Raw genomic sequence first — 22,291 nt, 5'->3', positions numbered from 1 at the left:
CTGACCTGGAGATCCTTATGATTAGAGAGGATGTTTTTCACCTCAGGATTAGAGCACTGCTATGTGCTCCATGGGATTACACACCCTGAATCCACCTGAAACTGTATCCAAATGCATCATGCAAAATCCAGCAATGAATACATGCCAGACCTCAGGATAAACTCTGCCTGCCTCGGGCTCTGCAGGCAGAGTTAAAGCTCTGTGTGTAAATGGTGACTGGCCTGGGAATCCCCTCTCAGAGGGCACTTTTTAAACTCCCTTCCTCTCTCTCTCAGATGCACACAGAGCCACATTCTCTCCTCCTGTTATTATGTTTTGGTTTGAAACTCTGCAGTTTCAAGGAACTGAGAGTCAGCTTCTCTATTTTCCCTGGGGCTTCTCAATCTGGGAAGTTATTTAAATCCATACCCCAAGGACCCTGAATAAACTGACCCTGAGGGCAATCTAACCCATCTATACAATTAAACTCATGAGCATTAGGACAAGTTTTAGGAAGAGACAAGCCAAGCACTATTTTCTTTGGTGTAATTGCTGTATTATCCATCCTGCAGGGAAAAATGCTTAGAGGACTTGATTTATTTAAACTATATTGCCCCAGAAGTTGTAAAAGTTGCTTAGACAGGGAACTTTGCTCTACAGGCTGCTACTTAAGGAGTCACCTATTCTGGATGTGCAAACACACATTTGCATAGGTGAAAATGGGCAGATGTAGGTCTAGAGTAATGAGGGTGCACCTCTATTCCTTTCCAAGGTAAATGTGGATTTATGCAGATGTGACATACCTGCCTTCTTGAAAAATCTAGCCCTGCACTTGCTTAATCATCCTTATCATCTTCGTGGGGAAAAAAGTAATTATGATAACAGCAAAGCAACCATCATAAATATGATTAAAAATTAATTGACATTCTCCATTTAAATGACTTAAAAAGCTCGAAAGTAATGAAGAAATAATTTTAACATGAAAATATGGAAACATAACAAATAAATCAATATGGACAACCTCTTCTGAAATGTTGGTCGGATTTTGCCTGTGTGTGAGATGAAACATCCAAACAGAACAAAACCCAGTGGTTTTACTCAGTGACTCACACATTTCACGTTTCAGGCTTGTGACTTGACTACAGGCACACAGTGTCCTATAAATATTCTGTGTCCCAGTGTACTGCCTATGGAATTCTTTTACAGAACCTGGCTTCAAAGACCACATAAGCATCTAGCAGAGGAGCAGGATCTCATTTGTGCTGCTCAGAGGCTGGGTCAGAGAGTGCATTCCAATGGGAACCCAGCCCAACAGGACAAGGCTCCAGAACCTACACTAGCTCAATGAAGTCGGGGCAGCCAAGGGACTCTGCTTTCAGGGTGCTCTCTACTGAGATCTCACATCAGCTAGGAAACACATACAATAAAAAATATTTTTTTTTTCCCTTAGCCTAATGAGAGTTTTTTCATTATTATGAGTCCATAAATGAATGTTGTTACAGTGGGTGCTGTCAGTAGTGCAAGATGTTATCAGTTCAAGGGAGTGATTCAGATCAGGCAGTGCTGCACAAGGGGATGTTCCAGCCCAGTGCAGCTCCTTCCCTTGGAAACACAGAGGTTAATAGCGATTTCTTGGAGTAACGATTATTTAGGAAGCCACAGCAGCACAGCCACATCGTAAAGTGTAATTGCCAGAGCTTGCAACATGTTGGAATTTGAAGTGAATTTTAAAGTGCTCTTCCACAGACACTAGGAAGCTATTTCCAGCCATCTATTCTATATTTGGCTATTCCTAGAGTGGAATTACTTATTTTATTACCATACTGAGATATGTGGATACCCTTTGTCTGACTATCAGCATTAGCAGTTAATCATATGTGTGCTAACACTAAAATACTTTCCTTAGATCAACAGACACTCTCACAGACACAATTTAGAACTCTAAGCAGATCTTCCAGTAACAGCAGCTAATGTACAAGTTAATCTCTAAATATTTCCTCTGTGCATCACTGTTCATATTCATCTGCATTTCAGATGCTAAAGCACAAATACTGCTAAAGTTGTGTCAGGCTCAAATATCTGTGTGCAAACAAGATTAGCACTGTGCTCACTGTGTCAATGGCACTTCCATGGTTGCATTTACAAGGAGGGCTCCAATGATAATGATTTAATTTAGAAGGAAAGCACACTGAAATAATAGTTTGCTTATTATACGTCCATCCTACCTTGTGTTTGAGACACTGCATGACAGGATTTCAAAAGCTGTTTGTACAAAAATAAAAATGTCAAAATCGAGTAATACAACAAGAAGCAAATTAAATGAATGAAAACTGAAGTGAGATTGAAAAATTAATGCAAGAAAAACATACATAAAACAAAACAAATTTAAATTTACAACATTTTGTACTGAAGGCTGTTTCCACCCATAATTCTACTTTTCTCCATTGTATATTTGTATGAACATTTTCTTGCCTTGCTCAATCAGGAAAAAAAAAGTGTTTCAAAATCCACATTAAACAAACACCCCCAGGATCCAACTAACTTCCATACATCAGTGTCTATAACAGTGATACCATAGCCAGCTGGGGGGTGCACTGGTGCACTTTTGGGGCTACAAGGAAATGGTCCAAACAGCACATATGGAAAGATATGCCCTGATGGATCAAATTAGAGTGAGTTAAAAAGCTGTTAAGGACAACCCCTGTGGTGGAGGCCCCCACAAGCCCACACAGGAATGATAACCCGCACATGGAGGAGCTTATTCCATTTAATAACTGATGATTTATCTGACTTAAATGGCAAATGAGCAAGCTCACGAAGGCTGCTGCCACCCCTCAGCTGCAGAGCTGTAAGCCCAGGTGAGGATGTCTCGAATTGCTCCAAGAGGTGACCCTTCAGTGACTCACACTGATCCTAGCTCCCTCACACAGAACATGGTTATCACATTATGGTCAAAAGTACAATCAGAATCATTCTCTCCTCTCCTTAGGTATCTTTAAAAATTGATCCAAAGCTCTCTGAAGCCAATGGAAAAAAAGAACTGATAACACCATAGCTCTGGATCAAGCCCATCATTTTTTGGGCAGCTATCACAGTGACACTACAGATCTGCCATGACCCAAACTCCTTCCCCAGGTGCTGCCTCCCTGCCTTTAGATGCTGCTCAGGAGCAGACTGACAGCCAGATCCATTCGTGCTGGATGTTGGAGATGGCATCTACAGCAGCCCTGTGAGGGACCAGGGTGGGATGGTGGCTGTCACCCAGGAGGAGGTGCAGTGACCAGCAGAGCCCTGCGGGCTGGGGCTCGGTGCTGGCAGCCACCTGAGATCTCAGAGTGCTGTCCCCCCTGCAAGTTACCCAGGCTGCAGCTCTGGGGCTCTCTCCTGACACTGGAAATACCTGATTTGCCTGTTCTATTCCCTTCCCTATCTCTCTGCAAGATGGCTTTAATTTGTACTATGGTGTCTTCCAGAGAGTTCAAGTTCTGAACATCTACCAAATAAGAAGTGAGTACATAGTACCCTTAACAGTAGTGAGTATTAAATGCTCCCCTTCTCTCCCATTTCACTGAACTGCTGGGTATATTCCCCTTGAAGTTTACATTTTTAAGTGCAGTACTGCAAGTCCATGCAATTATTCCAGCTCCTCTGGCTCCACCTTTCAGCAGGGGAACTTCTCAGAATGTAGCATTGCTTCCCCCAGAAATAAGATTAGAATTTCCCTTTCCTTGCCAAGTAGTTTTTCAATTAAAAAAAAAAAGGAGCTTATAAACTGGCAGAAAATAATAAGGTATTTTAATTAGGAAAGGGTGTACTAGTACAGATAAAACTCCCCATGCTACTGTACATCTCTAGAATTCAGTCCAAACTCACTGTCTCTCACAGTTCAGAGACTCTCTGGGCACGTTCCTCCTCTGATTTTTCAATCAGTACTAGAAATGTAAGTTCCAAAATGAAGTAAACCGACTTGCTTGAGTTACTTCTGGGGAGTAATTAAAATGGATATGCTGGGTCCTTAATGACTGTCATATCTGGCTAAGGAGTATCAGTGTGGCTGAACAGCTGAAAGGGCACTCTGGCTGAGCAGCTCAGCTCCCACAGGCTCAGCTGAAACAAACCTGCTGCTGCATCATCATTTAAGTCACCTCTTCATTCTGACTCCCAAAGTAGGCAGTGACCAGGAAAAAGTGCCCAGTTTAGTAAGGACTTACATTCAGAGGGATTCTACTCAGCCTGACTGGTTACTGTTTTCTCTAGCTTGCTTTTCTCCTAAGCCTTTAAAACAAGGTACCTGCTCATTCTGCTTCTCCAAGACTTCTAAGTGCTCAAGTTGAACTTTTTTCAGCTGATCCATTTCCTTTGACTGCTTCATGGCCAGCTGTGATTGAGAGAAAATAATGGGAGGGAGAACATAACACATTATTAACAAGTAAAATAAAAGCCTGCTTGAAAGATACACACATGCATGCTGTCTTGTCCCATTTAGGTGGCATAAAACATCGCAGAAGGCCTACTATATCACCCAAACTTAATAAAAGCTTAATATTATTATATTATTAATTAATAGATAGAATTAATAGATACATATTATACATATTGCACATAATACATAGACTTGGCAAACACTCAGGAATGACCAGTAATTCTGTTAATTCAAAATAGCTTTGTCTTGTATAGATGTCAGATCTTTTATTCTACTAGTATGTGCAACAAAGCAAAGACAAAAATCTACCAGAGCTGGATTCTCAACACAGAATGAGAATCTTTTTCATTCTCTCAACAGAGGAATGAAAAAGAACATCCAGAAGCAGTGCCTAGTGACTTTCAAGGTTATAGTTACCCTTTTTCTCTCTTCCAGGAACTTTTTTGTGTTGCTGCTGTTCAGTTCTCTGACTCGCCTGAAAAAAATGAAAATGTTCTCCATGAAGAACATTGGGAAAAAATAAACCCAAAAGCTGCAACTGAGAGAATCACAAACTCTTCAGGTGTATTTTATTTTCTGATTATCTGTACCAGGTGGGACTAATGGCCAATTGTACACTCCTCTGGTTCAGAACTTTACACTTAAAAGATTTCCAAGTATATTGGCAGTATGATTGAAGGCTTGACTGCTGTGAATGAAGTTTGCTTCTTCCTTACTCAAGAGTGGTAGTCAAAACTTAAAAAAAAAAAAAAATTGTTTAATTAATTAATTAATTTGTACATCCCTTGCTGCAGTCTGTTGTCAGTTTTGGTAAAAAAAAAGTGCTATGTGTCTTAAGAGTGGAAATGGAAAAAATCATTTAGTGATCATAAGTGAAGTTACACTTATCAATACAGCAAGCTTCTTAAAGCTGCTATTTATGCAAAAATATAAATATGCCATTAATAGTTACATAAAATAACTCAAGCATCTCTGCCTAGGATTTCTGCCACGACAGAGAACAGAAATAGTTCAAACAGTTGATTCAGCCCACAAACCAGAACTGCTTTCAGATCTGGGAGCAGATTTCCCTGGGAGTCATTAGTGAGGTCTGACACAACAAAGCAAGCAGTTACCAAGGGCTCTGACAGCTCCTCCTGCTCATGAGCTGGGGTGTGCAGCACTCGGGGGACTTGGCTCAGGCTGTGGGACCAAAATAGCCCAGTGCCAGGGAGGGATGTAAAAAAGGAAAGAACGAGCCAGATGGCAAGGCCAAAGTGAAGGGGAAACCCCAGAGGCTTGTAAGACATCATTGTGTAGGTTCTGCTCTTACTCCCTTCTCAGTCAGGCCCTCATCTCACTGAAAAAGCAAAAAAATACAATGCTCTTGAAGTATTGAGTATTAGAATTATTAAAAGGATAAATATGAGAAAATCACCATTTTTTCCTAAAAGGGTCATCTAAAACTTTATCCAGCACAATCTTTTGACCTTCATTTCCATCCACAAAAACATGGTTTTAATGGAATTAATCCATGGCTTCCCCTATCAGCCTCTAGCAGCATTCTTCCTTTGTCAGGAAGGAATACTCACCTCTCCCTCTCAGCTTTGTTTTTGATGGATTTGTCTTGGCTGATGGCTTTGCTGTTCTCCATGGATATTTTAGCCTGGTTGGCACGCATCTCCTTGCTTTCCCTGGGCAAAGCAAACACACTCATTAATGCCTGAGGTGCAATCTTGTGAGGTTGGGTTCCTCTACACTGGGGTTACTTTTCCCTTGAAGTATTAAGGAAGAGGAAGGAACAAACAAGACTAAAATTCCCTTCCTTTGGGTAGAACTTACACAGTTTGAGCAGGAAACCAGAAATCTCCATTTATTCCAGAGAATATAGTTTGAAAGATGAGTTCAAAGCATTTTCACACTTTGAATATTGTAAAAGGGTACAAAATACTCTCTTTTCTCCCTATTATATGAGTTGTCCTAGTACAAGCTACTATAAAAAATGCAATTTGTCTTTTACAACTGCCTAAAAATGTACTAATCCTGCACTCAGAAGGTAACAGCAGTATCAACAGTAATAATGTTTGCTAGTTGTGGTATGAGCTGACACTCTTCCTTTTAAACCTTCTACTTTGGTCCTGTGGGCCTGAAAAGAGGGGTTTAGGCCATGGGCAGGCTTGTGTTTGGTTTCTCCTACTGGCTCAGTGAACCTTTCAGCCTTTCCTATGAAAAAAAAAAATTAAAAATTTTTATTAAAGAACTGTGGTGCCTTTTTTTTTCTTTTCCCTCCAAGAGTTCATAAAGTTGAACATTTCCTGGATACAGAATTACAAGCAGTGGTATCACAGCAAAAATTAGTCTGGGTTCTAAAAAAATGATGTGTTGAAAACATATTTCACTCCAACAAACCTGTCTTCAAATGAAAGCTTTTATTTTCCTCATTGAAATGGAAGTGATTTTCAAACACACTGTCTTAAGAGGAGGGCTGAAATAATTTATTTTGATTACTGTGCTGAAGGATATGGAAAAAGTCAGTGTAGGTGTTCAAAGTGACTTAGCCTGTTTGCATCAGATACAAGTTGAGAGTGGAATAAGTTAAGAGGATTAGAGGACTACTGTGCATCACTGATGATTTAGAAATGAGGCACTGGCCATGGAGGTGGCTGACAGGGCCAACACATCACGCTGTCTCCAGCAAAAACACTCTCCTCCCACAGGCAGTGGTGATTCCTGCAACTGGAAGAAGTGGATAAGCCAGGATGGTAAAGAAAAGAAAAAGAAAAAAGGATTCTGAAAAATGTGGCACTGCAAGATTTAGCTGCTGATTCCCTACTGAGTAATGATGACTGCACCTCTGAAATTTATACAAACATGTCTTTTGAAGGGATACTTAAATTTCAGCATGACAGTCTACCCTTGGAATTTATATATATATTTAGATGACATCAAAGTGCATTAACATGTCATTTTTTGACACCAGTATTGTTTGAATAAATAGAAATCTCTTCTTCTAATAAAAAAAAAACTACTGCACAATTTCTCTCTCTCTCTCAGGTTATTTTATCTGGAGTACATAATGCTTGTGAGTACCAGCCTCATGTCCCCAGTTGCAGACCTGCTGCAGGATCCCCACCTCCAGATCAGCCAAAGGAGCTCAGTCTGGGGAGGCAGGGGCTCAGCACCCCTGCAGCTCAATGAGCTTCAGGTTTTGAGCAGTATCTGCTGCCTTCTGCTTTGTTTTTAAATGAGCCCAAAGCACAGACAGAAATTGCTTTTTGTGCTGCCATGGAGGGAAAGCACCTTTCCTACAGCAGGCATCATTTGAGATTATTGATCTCTGCTACAGCCCTGTGGCCTCTGCTGTGCTCTCCAGCTGATTAGGCAGCTCAGAGAGAGGGAAGTGGCGAGCACAGCCTGCTGAGAGCCTGCTCTGCCCCCATACTGCCCTCACAGATCCCCCTGCTCCTGGGGACAGACCTGGACTGTCTCCTGGCCTCTACAGATAAGGACATGTCCTCCCACACACAATATATTACATGAAAAAGTTCACAAATTGTCAAGTGTGATGCCTCTTTGGGGCATTATTATTCACATTTCAATATTTCACAGTCCAAATTCTTCTGAAATATTCATAGCTTCAGACACAGTCTTAAATTTGTTTTTTACAGCAAAGTCCCCTGTCTGCACATAATTCCCAAATAAGCAGAAACACACTAAATTGCAATGAATAAAGCAGAAAGAATATTGAAGGCTGTTGCTCCTGGGACAGCTGAACAAAGAGGCTTCTTGATATTTATATGGATGCAAATTATCAGATCTGGTTCTTAGTGCCTTTAAACACAGAGCAATACATGGACTGAACACAAATGATTTCTAATAAGAAAGCAAAATCCAGGCTAAGAATATAAGAATCATATACAAGAAATAATAGAGGGATGCTTAAACAACATACAGATACAGAAATTCTAAACCCAAAGATTAAACAATGAGAAAAAAGCTTTTTTAAAAATCTAAGTTTTGCCTTAGTGTATATATACTGGTAGGCTGAAATAATAGTTTCTACCAAAGTTAAGAGAACATGGAATTATGTATGGAAAAGAAAACAAAACAATTACTTTTACAGGCCATATATTAGTCAATAATCTTCCAAGCATTCTGATGACTTTCAAACAGGATGGAAAAAAAGACTCAAGAAAAAAAGAAAGTGATGTGATTTCCTGGGCTGATGCCACCAAACATGACTTAGAGGTACAGAACCAAGGGCTGCACCTTCCTCTGGCTAGTAGTTTTTGAATGATGAATTTGTATAATAATTTAACAGTTTGTGGACTTGCTATTTGACTGGGTATGTTTTGCAGGACAGCTTGAAGAGATGGGTTAGCACAGAGATTAACATAAAGATGAGCTCAGTACAAGCCTTTTGCTGGGACAATTCTCTGCTGGATGAGAAGCTTGCAGCTCCCAGCATGTGTTCTCTCTGATGCAGAGACATGCTGCTTTTTGCTCAGGAATTTAAAAAATCATTCCAATTCCTTCTTCAAATGTGATTTGTTTCATTTCTTTTCCCCCCATGATTTTTATGTGAAAGGTGCTGAAGACAATTACATACAAATCTACATATGAATATATATATTTTGTGTATACACATATTTCATGTCCATACTCTTTTAGGCTTCTTTGAATAAGAGAACACAGAACAAAAAATGATTCCTCTACTTACCATGATTTTTAGCACTGTGACTATAATGTGCATTTATTTGACTTCAAATAAATCAAGGCAGGATGGTTAATTACAAAAGCATTAGCGTCATGTAGTGTCCTCTGTGTGATTATAGCAAGATATTGTATGAAGATAACACATCAGTCTAATGTAGCTTATCCTGCAGCCCCTTTTTACCTCACTTCTCATGGATCTTTCTTACAGCCAGCAGCGCTATAAACGAGTCCCCAGCTGACAGCAACTCCAAAGGATATTTCTGTATTTTCTACTTCTCGGTTTCCAGCCTCCAAACTGAAGTTCCTGAGTAAAGTCAATGCAAACTACAAATGCTTCATCACCCCTGCTGCCTTTAAGGAGGTTCAGATGATCTAAATCAGCTAAGAAGCCCATTCCTACATCTACCTGTTGGAGGTTAGAATTTTCCTTTTTTTTTCTTTCTCTTAGGGAATTTTGTCCCATTTGTTGCTAAGAGACGATAATGACCGGGTACCTCAGAGAAACAAAATAAATGGCCAAGGTGGGGGAAGGATGCAGATGTACTCTCCTAGCTGAGGGGCTTTCTTCTGGATGGCAGAAGTAGTGGGAAATTTTGGCTGGGGGTGAGGCTGGGCTCAGCTCCTCTGGCTGGTGGGATCGAAGGGGAGATGCTGCGGTTGCTGTGGGGAGAATCTGCCACCACTGTGGGGTTCTGCCTGCTATGATATTCTCCTACCATGAGCGAGGCTCTGTTCCTAAGAGCAGCCCTTGCACTGGGACCTTATTAACGCCCAACCTCACTGGAAGGGACCCTCACCATCTCAGGGGAACACCTGGGGCCCCACGTCCCCTGCCTGTCTGAGGGAGCCGCGTTCGGGAGCCAGGCCGCGCCGTTCCTCTGCCCCTGCTCCGGGCGTTTTCTCTGCCCTGTAAGCCCACACCCCGGCTCCTGCTGGAGCTGCAGAGTTTCTGCTGCATCTCCCGTATCCCTCTGGGCCTGCTGGCTCTGCCCTCCCAGCCCCGCTCCGAGGTTCCCCTCAGCGCCGTCGCCGCCCGGCCCCGGCCGCCATCGCCGTGTGAGGGAGACGCGGCCGAGCCACGGCGCCCCCTGCTGGAGCGGAGTCAGCGCCCCCGCCCCGCCGGCAGCCAGCAGCGCCCCTGGTGGCCGCACCCGGAACTGCAGTGCAGGGAAAGAGACCGCGGCTGGAGCGGGGCTCTGCTCTGGGGCTGCTGCTCTGTCTGTCTGTCTGTTTGCTCTATTATACACAGTAAAACACTGCTGCTCCTTTTCCCACACCTTTGCCTGACAGCCCTGTAATTTCAGAGTTATAATAATTCTGAGGGAAGGGGGTCACATTTTCCATTCCGAGAGGTTCCCGCCTTCCCTGGCAGACACGTCTTTCACCAGGACACTACCTAAACCTTGCATGGCTGCTTCTTCTTTTACCCTGTGTTCAACCAGTGCCTTTGGAGCTGTCAATGCAAAATCTAAAGCATTACACAGAGCAGACCCAAACCAAGCGCTCGTTATCAGGCAGCGCTGCCCTGCTCACCTGTCATGGGAGAATTTCAGCTGCTGGGTTTGCTGTTCGTGAGCATTAATGAGCAGTTTCTTCAGCAGTTCGCACTGCTGGTTCAAGTGCAAGTCACGGATTTCCTGCTCCTCGGCGCTGTGCGTGTTGATCATCTCGGACCACTCCTTGGTGTGCTGAGCCACGATCTCTTTGACCTGCAGGGAGGTAACACCAGCCCTGTTAGAGGCTCCAGGCAGAGCAACTCCTCCTGCTGCTGAAAGTGATGCAAAGACAAGCATAAAACGGGTTCTAAAGAACACAGCTATTGTGAAAAATGAAGTTGCACAAATGAAGCTGCCTCACAGATAGCAAAGCCACTGAGGGCACTGCTGGGTGGGTATAAAAACGATGTAAACCAAACCCTGCTATTAAGACACTATTACCTAAAATGCCCTGAATAAAGTGGCTGAATAAATAGGCTCTTCACTGTATTACCATTGTTTTAATACCTTCTCTAACATCAAGCGAATAATAAAACAGCTTCACGCTTTTGTTGCCAAGAAAAATATATGTATTGAAAGTACTGAAGTTAACAATGGAAAAACGTAGCGAGTAGGATTTCTCTGAGGGCCTAAAGATAGCCTTTGATTTTGTGGAGACAGTTTCACAAACACAGAGCATTTACAGAAAAATCCTGTATTTAGTACAACCTGAATCTGAAGATGGGCTACCTATCTTTGTTTTACAGTCATTAAGTCAGCAGGGAATCTGACAAGTATTCTTCTCTTGCTTATCTCCCAAGCCTCACAAGAATAATGAGATTAAAGTTTTGGAATGTTCCCAAGAGACAGTATTAAGAAGCCTAAATCACCAGAGTTGTTATTATAATATCTCGCGCTTATTGATTTCAAAAAGAAGCTAATAGAAAGACATGTTTTAATCACCTTTAATGATTATCTTTAGGTATTTTGACATGCTATCCTACTTCTCCATAAATGGTATACAAAATGTGCCTCCCAATAAATCCACCTTCAGGTAATCATTTCAACTACAACCAATAACATCTGGGTCATCTTCCATGAAAGCAAACTCGATCCCTTTTAACAAAAATTGCCACTATTTTGCTTAGAAAGTGAGAGAATGGTGAGAAAATGAAAGTGAGAGAATTATGCAAACCCCAGCTAAATATCTTAGCTGAGGTTTGCATTATGAAGAACAGATTGTCTTGCACACGGTGGTGAAGGTGAAAAAAGTGGAGATTTTATCAGCCCCAGTCTCCATTCTGCCCTGGAGAGGCTCCTCTGAAGGGCCTCTCACCTAAAGCTCGTGTTGCCCAATAAAGAAGGGATCTAATGAAATAAAGAAGTGAGTAATTCTGGAAAGAGCAGGATGACTACTAATACCTGAAAACCAGATTTACACTTAACTATTAAAGCTAAATGGTGGTCTCATACCAAAACAGGTACAAGCAGCTGATGGAGAGCAACCTGGAGTTTTCTGCAGAAAACAACAAAACCTTTTGAGGCAGAAGTTGGTATGACTAACACAAGCCCAATTGATCAGGGTGCTTAAGAGTCAGTGTGCCTCCAGCAAAATGAGCCATGCTTCTTTTTGTGCCTGGGGGGAAGTGCACAACTAAGCCCAGAGCCTGTCAGCCATGAAAGGATATGAAGGATGTGGTGCAGTTTGTGGGAGTAGTGTTTTTAATAAGGTGCTCATCAGCACTGCCTTCAGAGCCTGAAAAACATGAGGATTCAGTTTTTAAATGAGTACAAATAAATGCTTGGATGTTGTGCAGGAAGAAAAATGAACTTTTCAGAGAGGTTTTTCAGAGGTTGAGGGGCAGACACTGCAGCTCACCCACAGCACCACCTAAGGCACTTCAGTTTGGGCCAAGCTCAGCCCACGCTCCTGGTACTGCTGATGGGAAAATGTGGGCAGGTCTAAAGCAGGATTTATCACTCTCACACTCTCTGGAAATGCCCCTCTCACATCCCCAGGGCCTCGAGCACCAAGACACTCGAGTTAGGCTGTATGAATCTCCTCTCAACAGTGACCTCATCTGGCTCACCAAACCCCAGGGTGACTAGGATGGACTCAGGAGGGCTAAAAGTCATGGCTGAAGGTTTCAGGAAAACACATTCCTGATTTATTTTCAATATAGAGTTTCCAGATGGAATCAGCTCCATCCACAATTTGAATTCAAAATGGTGCAGGTAGATCAGTCCAAAATGCTGGGTGTAATTTGGAGCACAGCAGCAAAGGGACTGTGCCCTCAGAAAACTCCCACAGTCACAGAAATTGTCAGTATTTCCAAAAGAAAAGTGCTGCTATGTGGCTCAGGCAGCAGGAGGCTGAGTGTTCACCACCACCACACGCATTCAGTAAACAAACAAGAGCTTGCTTTTATGAAGGCCTCCTTACACTGCAGAGAAAATGCAAAATGAACTTTGCACAAAAAGAGAAGCATGACAATAAACTAAAAATAAATAAATTGTGAAATAAATAGTGAAAGGCATGGTGGAAGTGAATATTTTGGGACTTAATTGTAGACAGTTTCCAAAGTCAGAACAAACACAGAGGAACAAAGACTCAAGGGCTCATTGCAAATGAATAATGAGATAATTGCTTTTAAATGGTGAATGTTGTAAACCACAGAGGAGCCTGAAGGCAGGAATTCTGAATCTCAGGTACACTGATACCCCAGGATCACATCATATCTCATAGAATTATTGAATCCAGTTCCAAAAGACAAACCCTGCAAAGTGACAGTGTGGTAATACTTAGATGAAGTATTTAATCTAAGAAGGAGGAAATAATCAGAAGAACACCCTGCCCGTGTTTGTGGACAGATGTGTTATGATGTGCTGCTAATTCCAGAAGCAGCAGGCAGTCTAAGAAGCAGGTACACCTCCTTGTAAAACAAACCTTCCTGTGAAGCTTGAAATGTGAAACTTTCTTTTATTCCATCTCCACCAAGGCAGAAGTCTCATTTCAGGTACAGCAAGATATAACCTGTGAGAAGGATGCAAGGGACGTGCCAAGCACCAGTTATAAGACTTTAAACATCCAATTTGACGCAGATTCCAAATAACTTAAAACTCATGGCCATTAAATCATCTGAAATCCAGTTCTGCTGCAGATCTGTGATACACTTCAAAGTTCAGCTGTGGTAAATTCAGAGAGCATCCCTGCTTTTCTCCAATTTATTAGCAGCATAGCTGAAATGACTACTTAATTTTTACTGGGCTGTGCTGTTGTCCTACTTTCTGCTATTAAGGCAGTGTTGCTTGTCCTAAAGGATAGGAAAAACAACCATTAGCTTCCTTCTCCCCTTCCTGTTCTGCAGCCTGGGTTTGTGAGCCTGTCCTTTCATCTGTTCCTACACCGGGCCTAAGAGACTAATTAAAGTCCTGATAAGGAACCTTCCTCTGCACAGCATATATGCAAGAAGTTTGTTTAGTCACCAAGTTCAAGCAGGAATGATCTTTGAAGTAATCTTTCCATTTTTCCTTTTCATCCTCTGCCCTCTTGATATCAGGACCTACTTTGCTAATGCAGGCGGGTAATTTGCATTTGCTAGGTTAATTGTGTGGGAAGTACACGCTGGGACATTCAGATTTCATTTCAATATTTTATGTCAAACTTGGGCTGGATGTTTGCTCATGACAGGAGGAGCTTTGGAGATGAAAAGGTCTCTTTGGTGCTCAAGGTGTCTGTAGGCACACAGCTGTACTGGAGGACATGAGCTGTAATTAAAGATGAATTATGTTCGAATCTGATATATCAAAATTAGTAGGCCAAATGCTGAGAAATGCTGAACAACTGTTAATTAATCAAACTCCCAGTATATCAGTGTAATGCATTCAGCATCTCAGAATTTAATCTAATTTAATTGCACCTACCTTCATCTAAGATAAGAGTTAATTTCCCTGTGGTCTTGAGCACTGTTTGCCAACCTGTTGCTTGCAAACTTTGAATGATCTCCAGGAATAATTCAAGGGGCCACATATAGCAGGTGAAACAAAAGAGGTTGGTGAATAATCTGGAGAATTTTGATGGAACTACAGTGAGCAGGACATTGAAAATCATTAGAGGAATCCTCAGAGAGGGATGACTTGCAGAGGAGTTCTTTGGGAATTATCCAATAATCAGAAGCTTGAAATTTCAAGTCTTATACTGAAGTCTTACATTTCAAATCTTACATTTAAGTCTCCTTTCAAAATGTCATCCTAAAACCTGACATGGGAGTGGACAAAAAAATCAATCTTTTTTTTTCCAGGTATGGATTAAATTAAAGGGAACCATTTTGAAAGCAGCATTTTGAAAGGAACAGGGCTCAGAAACTGAATATATTTGTGGAAAGGGAGAACATGAGTCACATTTATTGGATTTGGAAGATTAATGAACATTTGGATGTTCCTTGTGTACAAATGACACCTAACTCCAGACTATGAGTGATTCAGGTGAGAGAGAGATTAGAGCAAATAGATTTCTGTGTAATGTAATTTCAAACGAGTTTTGGAACTTATGTCTGGATGATTGGAAGCCAGTGCTCCTTAGAGCAGAGTTTGTTTCACTAAGAGAGGAATTAAATTTTTTGTTTTTCGACTTAACTTAAAATTTGCTTTTATTTAAGGAAAGCTTCTGGACTTTTCATAGGGGAAGAAGATAGAGAGATAAGAGAATACTTTAGGTTTTGTTCCTGGGGGGTTTGCCACATCTACAGCTGAGAGGGCAGCAAGAAAGCAAACCTTGTTTAGAAAATGAGGATCTTCCCTCCATGAAATAATAAAACCAGAGAATAAAGTTCAACAAAGGCCAGATAAAAATTAACTTGCTCTATCCCCAAAGATGTGACAGTGTTTGTGTGTATTTTCTGTTCTTGTCTGGTTCTTTTCACAGGTTTCAGCCTTTACTGGGGGCAGTCTCCAGTACTGCCCTCCCTCCAGCTGATGTGTCCATGGGTGAGCTCCTGGTGTCCCTGCCACCTCCAGCCTGGCCAGCTTGCAAAGCTGTCAGCAGGTCCTGGAGAAGCCTTCCCAAGGGACAGGAAGCCAGTGCATGCAGCAGGGGGACAGAAGGACAGAGGAAACAGCTCTGAGCAGCTCCAGGGGAGCCAGGAGCTGAGAACAGCTTGTCCAAAGCAGCTGAGGCTGAGTCCCAGGGCACTGTTACTCCCCAGGACCTTGGGGAAAACAAAGCAACGAAGCCATGGGAAAGCAACAAAACAACACTAGAAATAGGAAGGCATTTGGTTCAAGACCAGCTTGGGCTCCTCATTCCCTAAGAAACAACTACCAAGGCAAGGCAACAATGATGGAAAATGAAACTTCTTTATGTATGTATTTTGGGAATGTGTTTAGCATCCAAATTTCATATAACACATATTCTCTTTGCTTAACTAGAGCTGACACAAATGACCAGTTTCACTGCACAAGGCATGAATATGGTCCTTTCTTCAAAATTTCAAAACAGCAGGAAATTGATGTTGCTTTAAAAAAAAATTTAAGAAACACTTTTAGACACTCAATTACTCCCATTCTTTTCAACGTGTTATTATTGCTGAAAATTATTCATATGCTTCCAAGAAAATTAACTACCACTTGGGTCTCAAAATCTCTCTTCCAGAAGTTGCATGTGTTAAAATTGGCTGTTTGCTTACCTTAGATTTGTGATCTGATGTTAATGTCTGAATTTTAATTTCCGTTTCTTTCTTCAATTCAACGCAATTACTTCCTCTAAAAAAAAAAAAAGAAAAATTGCAAATGTGTGCCACAAGTTAAACATCTCCCCATTCAGCCAGCACTTACTAATTAAAATGTTAATCAAAGTTGAAGTGCTGCACCGTATTGGAATGAAATTATTTCTTCTGGCAATCCATTCACAACTTACAAAATATTGTTGGATTAATGATCAGTCAATTCAAACACCACATGATTAATTCTAGATTGGCCCAGCAATTATTCTGTTGCTGAGGATGTGTCAGGCATCTATGACAGGCATTTATGACACTTGGATCCTTGTCCAGGCTTATAATGCCTTGCCAAGAGAAACCAGTTTCTGCCTGCAAACTTACAGGCCTATCCTTGCCACGATTTTAGACTCTGTTTGAAAAGTAATTTGGTTACTTGTATTTCGTTTGAGGCAGATAAAACCATGCAATCTCAATAATTACCTCCCAGGGTGATGGGGTGCACTAAATCTGGACACCTACAGAAAGTGTGGATGTCCCTCTGTGAGAATAAGTGAATGCAAAGGAGGGACCTGAATTATTACTGGAATAAAACAGAATTTTGAGAGAAGTCTGTTTGGACACCACTGCAACATTTCTGAGTTGGATCAGTCTCTGCTGCAAAGTGATGCAGCTCTGTGTCTGGACAGGACATGGTCATTTATCAGCTGCAGCTGGCCCTGGAATGATGGTCATTGCTGACTGCAGCCACATTAATCCATGTTTGCTCCAGAAAAGGAGATTTATTAAACTCTTAACAAGTTTAAATCCTATTTTCATATCAAAGTATGGCTAAACTTATGGAAATTAACAGAAAATTTCATCATCACACAGTACCAGGAAAGCCCGGACTGAAAATAGTGTGTCTTGTTTTCTCAAGGGCCAGCAGTCATTTATTTTCTACCCAGAGCAAGGGAAATCTTGTAGATTTACAAAATTTAACACTGATTTTACACTCTGGAAGCAATCTAAAGTCATAGAGAGATGTTCTGGCCACTGTTACCTGTGCCTGAAAAGCCCAGCAGCTGAAAGGGAAGTGTCTCTGATAACACTGGGATCAGGTGTGGCTGCCATGGAATATTTGGTTTGGTGATCAGTATGAAGACACTGATTCTGAGGTGTGAATCACACATACTTCATCCCAAAACAGCCTCTTTAGTTCCATCACTGGACTCTTCAGAGTCCCAGCCATCCAAGCCACCAGCTGATCCTGCCTCTGGAAACAGCTTTCATCCTGTGCCAGGGCAGCTCCCAGCCCGTTTGGGGCCTGGGATAATGGGAATGGGATTGATGGGATTGTCCCCAGCTGGGGTGGCACAGCCCATGGCTGAACCAGAGTCACAGCTGGAGACAAACAGCCAGGGCCAGCCCAATCCAGGGTCACGTCCCAACCTTACACACCCTCGGCTTTCTGGGCAGTCCCATCAAGCAGAAGGATCTTGATGTGCCCTGACTCCAGTTCAGAGTGGGAACACAACCATACCTATTCCCATATGCCCCTCTGGGATTTGTAAGCATTTCAAGTGCATGACAGAAATAGCACAGGGAGCAAAATCCTGTCCATCTGTCAGTGAATTAGCATGTGATTAAAAAATCCTGCTTTGCTGAACAATATGCAGTTGGCATTTGTCACACCATGTGGCAGAAATGGACCACAAAAAAAGTGCACAACAAGATCAGAGGAGAAAGCTGTCTTTACACCTATCAAAGGCCTTTTTATCAGGAAATAATCTGAAAATTTCAATATGAATGCCTTGACAACATGTTCTACAAGTTCTCTTACAACTTTTATGTGGGGGCCTGAATATATGTATTGTTATGGAGAGAGTCCCTGTTAAGATCTAGGTATTGTAAGATCTGTGTGGGTCCGAGTTGCTCCAAATGAGCTACAGCTGCAAAGTCCTTAGCTGGGCAGCAGCTGTGGCTCGTAAAGATAGCTGGGATAAAAGGGGTGGGGTCAAGAGCCCAGGAGGAGCCCCTGAGAAGACAGGAAGGACTGTGCTGCAGAGAATAGAGAAGAGCCCCAGCAGAGAGGCAGGAACAACACTGCAGTGAAGATTACAACAACTGGTGACCCTGACGTGATGAAGAACATGCAGCCAAACATCGAGAGAAGGTATGGAATCCCCTGGACAGCCGAGAGCTGTGGCAGCCAGAGAGCTGGGACTTTGGAATATCAGCCTGAGAGCTGGGACTTTAGAACATAATATGGCCTTTGAATTAAGGAGCTGTAATAGCAGAAAGCTGTAAGACTATGGCCTGAGAGCTGGGACACTAGAAATGTAACAACAACAAGTGGTAGAAGATAGGACAGCCAAGAGCTGTGGCAGCCTGAGAGCTGGGACTGTATAGGGATATGTATATATTCTATGTATGTATCTAAGACAGCTGAGAGTTGTGGCAGCCTGAGAGCTGGGACTGTATGTATATTGTAATTGTATAATTGTTAAAAGAAAAGGGGGCAAATGTGGGGGCCTGAATATATGCATTGTTATGGAGAGAGTCCCTGTTAAGATCTATGTATTGTAAGATCTGTGTGGGTCCGAGTTGCTCCAAATGAGCTACAGCTGCAAAGTCCTTAGCTGGGCAGCAGCTGTGGCTCGTAAAGATAGCTGGGATAAAAGGGGTGGGGTCAAGAGCCCAGGAGGAGCCCCTGAGAAGACAGGAGGGACTGTGCTGCAGAGAATGGAGAAGAGCCCCAGCAGAGAGGCAGGAACAACACTGCAGTGAAGATTACAACACTTTTATTCCTTGCAAATGCTCCAGACTGATAGCCAAGGACATGGAGCATGTCCTGTACCCACTGAACCCAGAACTCTGGATTCATCAGATCATTTAGGTTCAATAAAATTCCTAAGTGTCAGCCAATGCATTCCCTTTTAAGCATGTCCTTTAGTACTCTGCACAGCTGGGCTGGGCATAAGTACCTTGCAGAACTGGCTTTCAGGGCTCACCCTGGAGGAAGCCCTTCATATTTTGCTGTGGCATTAAAAAGTGTTTCACAGCAAGTCTGTCTGTACTCATTCTGATCTGGCTGCTAATCAGATGCACACAGCTAGTCTTGTAAAACTGAAAGAGCCATCAGGTGACTGGGAGCTCTGGAGCCCATGGAAGCATGGAACTGGGGTAAGAACAGTGTCTGGCTTTGCACTGAAGCTGCTTCTGGAGTGGTCATTTCCAGTTTTATTTTTAACTCATAATATGGAACTAGCATAAAGGCTTTGGTGTCCATGCCTTATAAAATTAAGAAAAGATGCTGCAGGTAGCCAATGAAGTCACCTCAAACAGTGAATCAAACTGTGGACTGCTCTGATACTTGTCCTCTTTTGGGGTGATCTGGAGAGCACTGTTATCCAGGATTTCCCCACATTTATTGCACAGACACAGCCTTTTCCATCTTGAACTTCCTGGCACACCTTCCTTGGCTGTTTTGTCTGGACAGGCAGAGGCACTGGTTCCTCCCCAGACCAACAGGAACACTGAGATTCTTATATACCAGAGCTCAGGGAAACCTTTCTGCCCCACAATAATCCTGGTGCAATGCCCAGAGCTCACTTCTCTGCCACTGCAGGAAATAACCTGACTGTAACTAAAATTCCAGCTGTATCAGTAACCTTCTGCTGTGTTATAGTCAATGAAATTGAATCAAAGCCACATTAAATTAATTAATCCTGCAGCTGGCCCCTCTCTGCTTGGAGAAGTAGTGATTTTCTGGAAGAAACTCCATAGTTTGTAAGTATTTGTGTGCTTACAGCTCTCCTGTCTCGAACAAAAAAAGTACAGCAGGAACTGTGAGCTTTCAGTAACTCAGTGAGGAGAATTCTCCTTACCTTGTTTACTTCTGACAGTCCTGCTTCTGTTCCTTTGGCAGTTTACAGCATGTGCACTCAAAACCCCTCCACCATTCCAAGTGATTTATAGGAAAAGCATTCTTGGAGGAATCCAGTGCCAAACAGAGATCTATGTTCAGTATTCAGTGAGTGAGCTGCTGCCAGCTGCTGTTGCCAGATGACAACAATATGAAATTAGGAGCAACTGTTGGCATAGCTGGGTTTGGAACTCCAGTAATTCCTGCTGTCTCAATGAAACTCCAGTGACACAGGGAAAGGTGGAGAGCAGAAACTGCTGCCAGGTGAGCAGCAAGGCAGCAGCAGGTCCTGCCCCTGAGCTCCAAATTAGAATTAGACATTCTATTAAAGTCATCAGCATCTTCCAGAACCTTTCTGGGACAAACAGGAGACTCACACAGATAATATCCCATCAGCTTGTGCAAGTCAAAACAACTCCACCCCAGTCAAAGGAGTAAGACTCATCTATCCCAGCTGAGGATCTGTAAGTTTTTTGTCAAAAACAAACTTCAACTCAACAGCACAGCAGGAGTCTATTATTCTCAAACAGTCAGGATTTAAAAGCCAGCTTTTCCCCTAAAATCCAAACATTGCCACTTTCTGGTCACTAGAGCTGTTGAGGACCTGAGTCTGCTCTCACTGAACACAACAGTGACATTGCCTGGGGAGTGCAGTGAGACCACACCAGAACACAGAAATAAAAATTAGAGGCAAATGCTTTGCTTTTTACTTTTAAAATTCTGACAGCAGAAGACTGGAGAAAGGCAGAGTGAGCCCAGCATTTATGAACCATTCCTAGAGCTCATTCTCAGGCTGAAGTATGATGCTGCTTCAAGCTGCAATGCCCTTTTTTAGGAACACTTTAGTCCAGACCACAATAGTATAAGATACCAAATGTATTTCATGTCTAAAGAAAAATAATTTAAAAAATATCTTACCCCTTCTTCTTGATTGCCTTCTCCAGCATTTTCTCATATGACACCTTTTCTTTGTCATACTGGGCCACTATTTTGTCAATCTGTGTGCAGTGCAGCTTCTGCATGGCACTGTGCTCCTGGAAAACAGCAGGGCCCTGCCATTAGGTCACTGGGTATCTGATGGGCAATTTCCTTAGAGCCTAGGGAACATCGGTGTATAAATGTTCCCTTCTGACAATGGAGGGGGAGCCCTGAGTGCTTGCATGGTCACACAAGGTGCACCCAGCCTCAGGCACACACACCAAGGGCTGCCCAAGGGAAGGTGTGCTCCCTGCAGCACATTTCAGTCCATTTAAACACACCTGCCTTTCCTGGGAGTTCAGCTACCACCCTTTAGTCTTCCCCTATAATTTAATTAGGAACTGCCTGTGCTAGTGAGCAACTGTCTAAAATGAGGCTCAGAGAACTCTAACTGATCATACCTTGGCATGCTTCTTCTTTAAGGCATTCAGCTCCTTCTGCTGTTTCTTTAAATGCTTTATATAAGCCTGAAAAAAGAGAAGCTGGATCAATTCTTCTGTGGCCATATTGACTTTAGCCAGGTAAAATCCTGGCTACTTAAAAATTAGGAGCACCTCCTGAGAAGCTTGTGTCAAATCTTACCTTCATTTGCTTTAAATCTTCTATCTTCACTTGAGGAATAAGGTCTATACCTGGGAAGGTATTGATACAGTTTATCTATACATACTAGTATATCTCATATTCAAAATTTGAGTTTTACCCCAGCAACCTACATTTAACTTAACAATTAATTAATTAATGTTTTTCACCACATGAAAAAAATAATCACAGGTTAATGATAAAATTATTGATCAAGATCTAGCTAAAATACAGTCATTTGCTTTTCCCATGCACTCTTCAATCAATTGCCTTGTGGAAAAAGAATTGAATCAATGAGTGTATTTTAATCTCTTATGGCTCTGGACTGAAGTGTCAAAACACAGCAATCTAAGAATTGAAAAAAGGTCATTTTTGCAAACACGGCAAACCATTTATGAATATTAAAACACCTTCAAAATTTTGGTCCCTAGCTGGAGATTGTTCTGGCACCACTTCTTGCAGTGGGGAGTTTCTTGGGTAGGGTTATACGTGACTACAAAACTGGGGTGGGGGGCTAGGTGTGCTTCTCCTTGGGTTAAAA

The 22,291-nt window shown here is 42.2% G+C and overlaps 1 protein-coding gene across 6 annotated transcripts in view; it reads right to left on the bottom strand.

Annotated features, from left to right (window-relative positions):
• Positions 1 to 22,291, bottom strand: part of PLCB4 (phospholipase C beta 4) — a 176,472-nt gene that overhangs the window by 2,472 nt on the left and 151,709 nt on the right. For 4 of the 6 annotated variants that reach the window (XM_063152829.1, XM_063152833.1, XM_063152830.1 and 1 more), the window contains 9 exons: positions 21,754 to 21,803; positions 21,573 to 21,638; positions 21,112 to 21,227; positions 16,257 to 16,332; positions 10,631 to 10,806; positions 5,974 to 6,075; positions 4,820 to 4,877; positions 4,271 to 4,357; positions 2,205 to 2,241 (listed from right to left, as the gene is read on the bottom strand). In XM_063152829.1, the coding sequence (XP_063008899.1) occupies positions 2,205 to 2,241; positions 4,271 to 4,357; positions 4,820 to 4,877; positions 5,974 to 6,075; positions 10,631 to 10,806; positions 16,257 to 16,332; positions 21,112 to 21,227; positions 21,573 to 21,638; positions 21,754 to 21,803 (768 nt within the window). The remainder of the gene's footprint in view (positions 1 to 2,204; positions 2,242 to 4,270; positions 4,358 to 4,819; positions 4,878 to 5,973; positions 6,076 to 10,630; positions 10,807 to 16,256; positions 16,333 to 21,111; positions 21,228 to 21,572; positions 21,639 to 21,753; positions 21,804 to 22,291) is intronic. The other 2 variants (XM_063152834.1, XM_063152835.1) reach the window with 1 other exon arrangement.

The sequence above is a fragment of the Melospiza melodia genome, chromosome 3 (assembly GCF_035770615.1).
Source record: "Melospiza melodia melodia isolate bMelMel2 chromosome 3, bMelMel2.pri, whole genome shotgun sequence".
Taxonomy (NCBI): domain Eukaryota; kingdom Metazoa; phylum Chordata; class Aves; order Passeriformes; family Passerellidae; genus Melospiza; species Melospiza melodia.
Note: the sequence above shows the minus strand (reverse complement) of the source record. Positions and strands in the feature narration are given on the sequence as shown.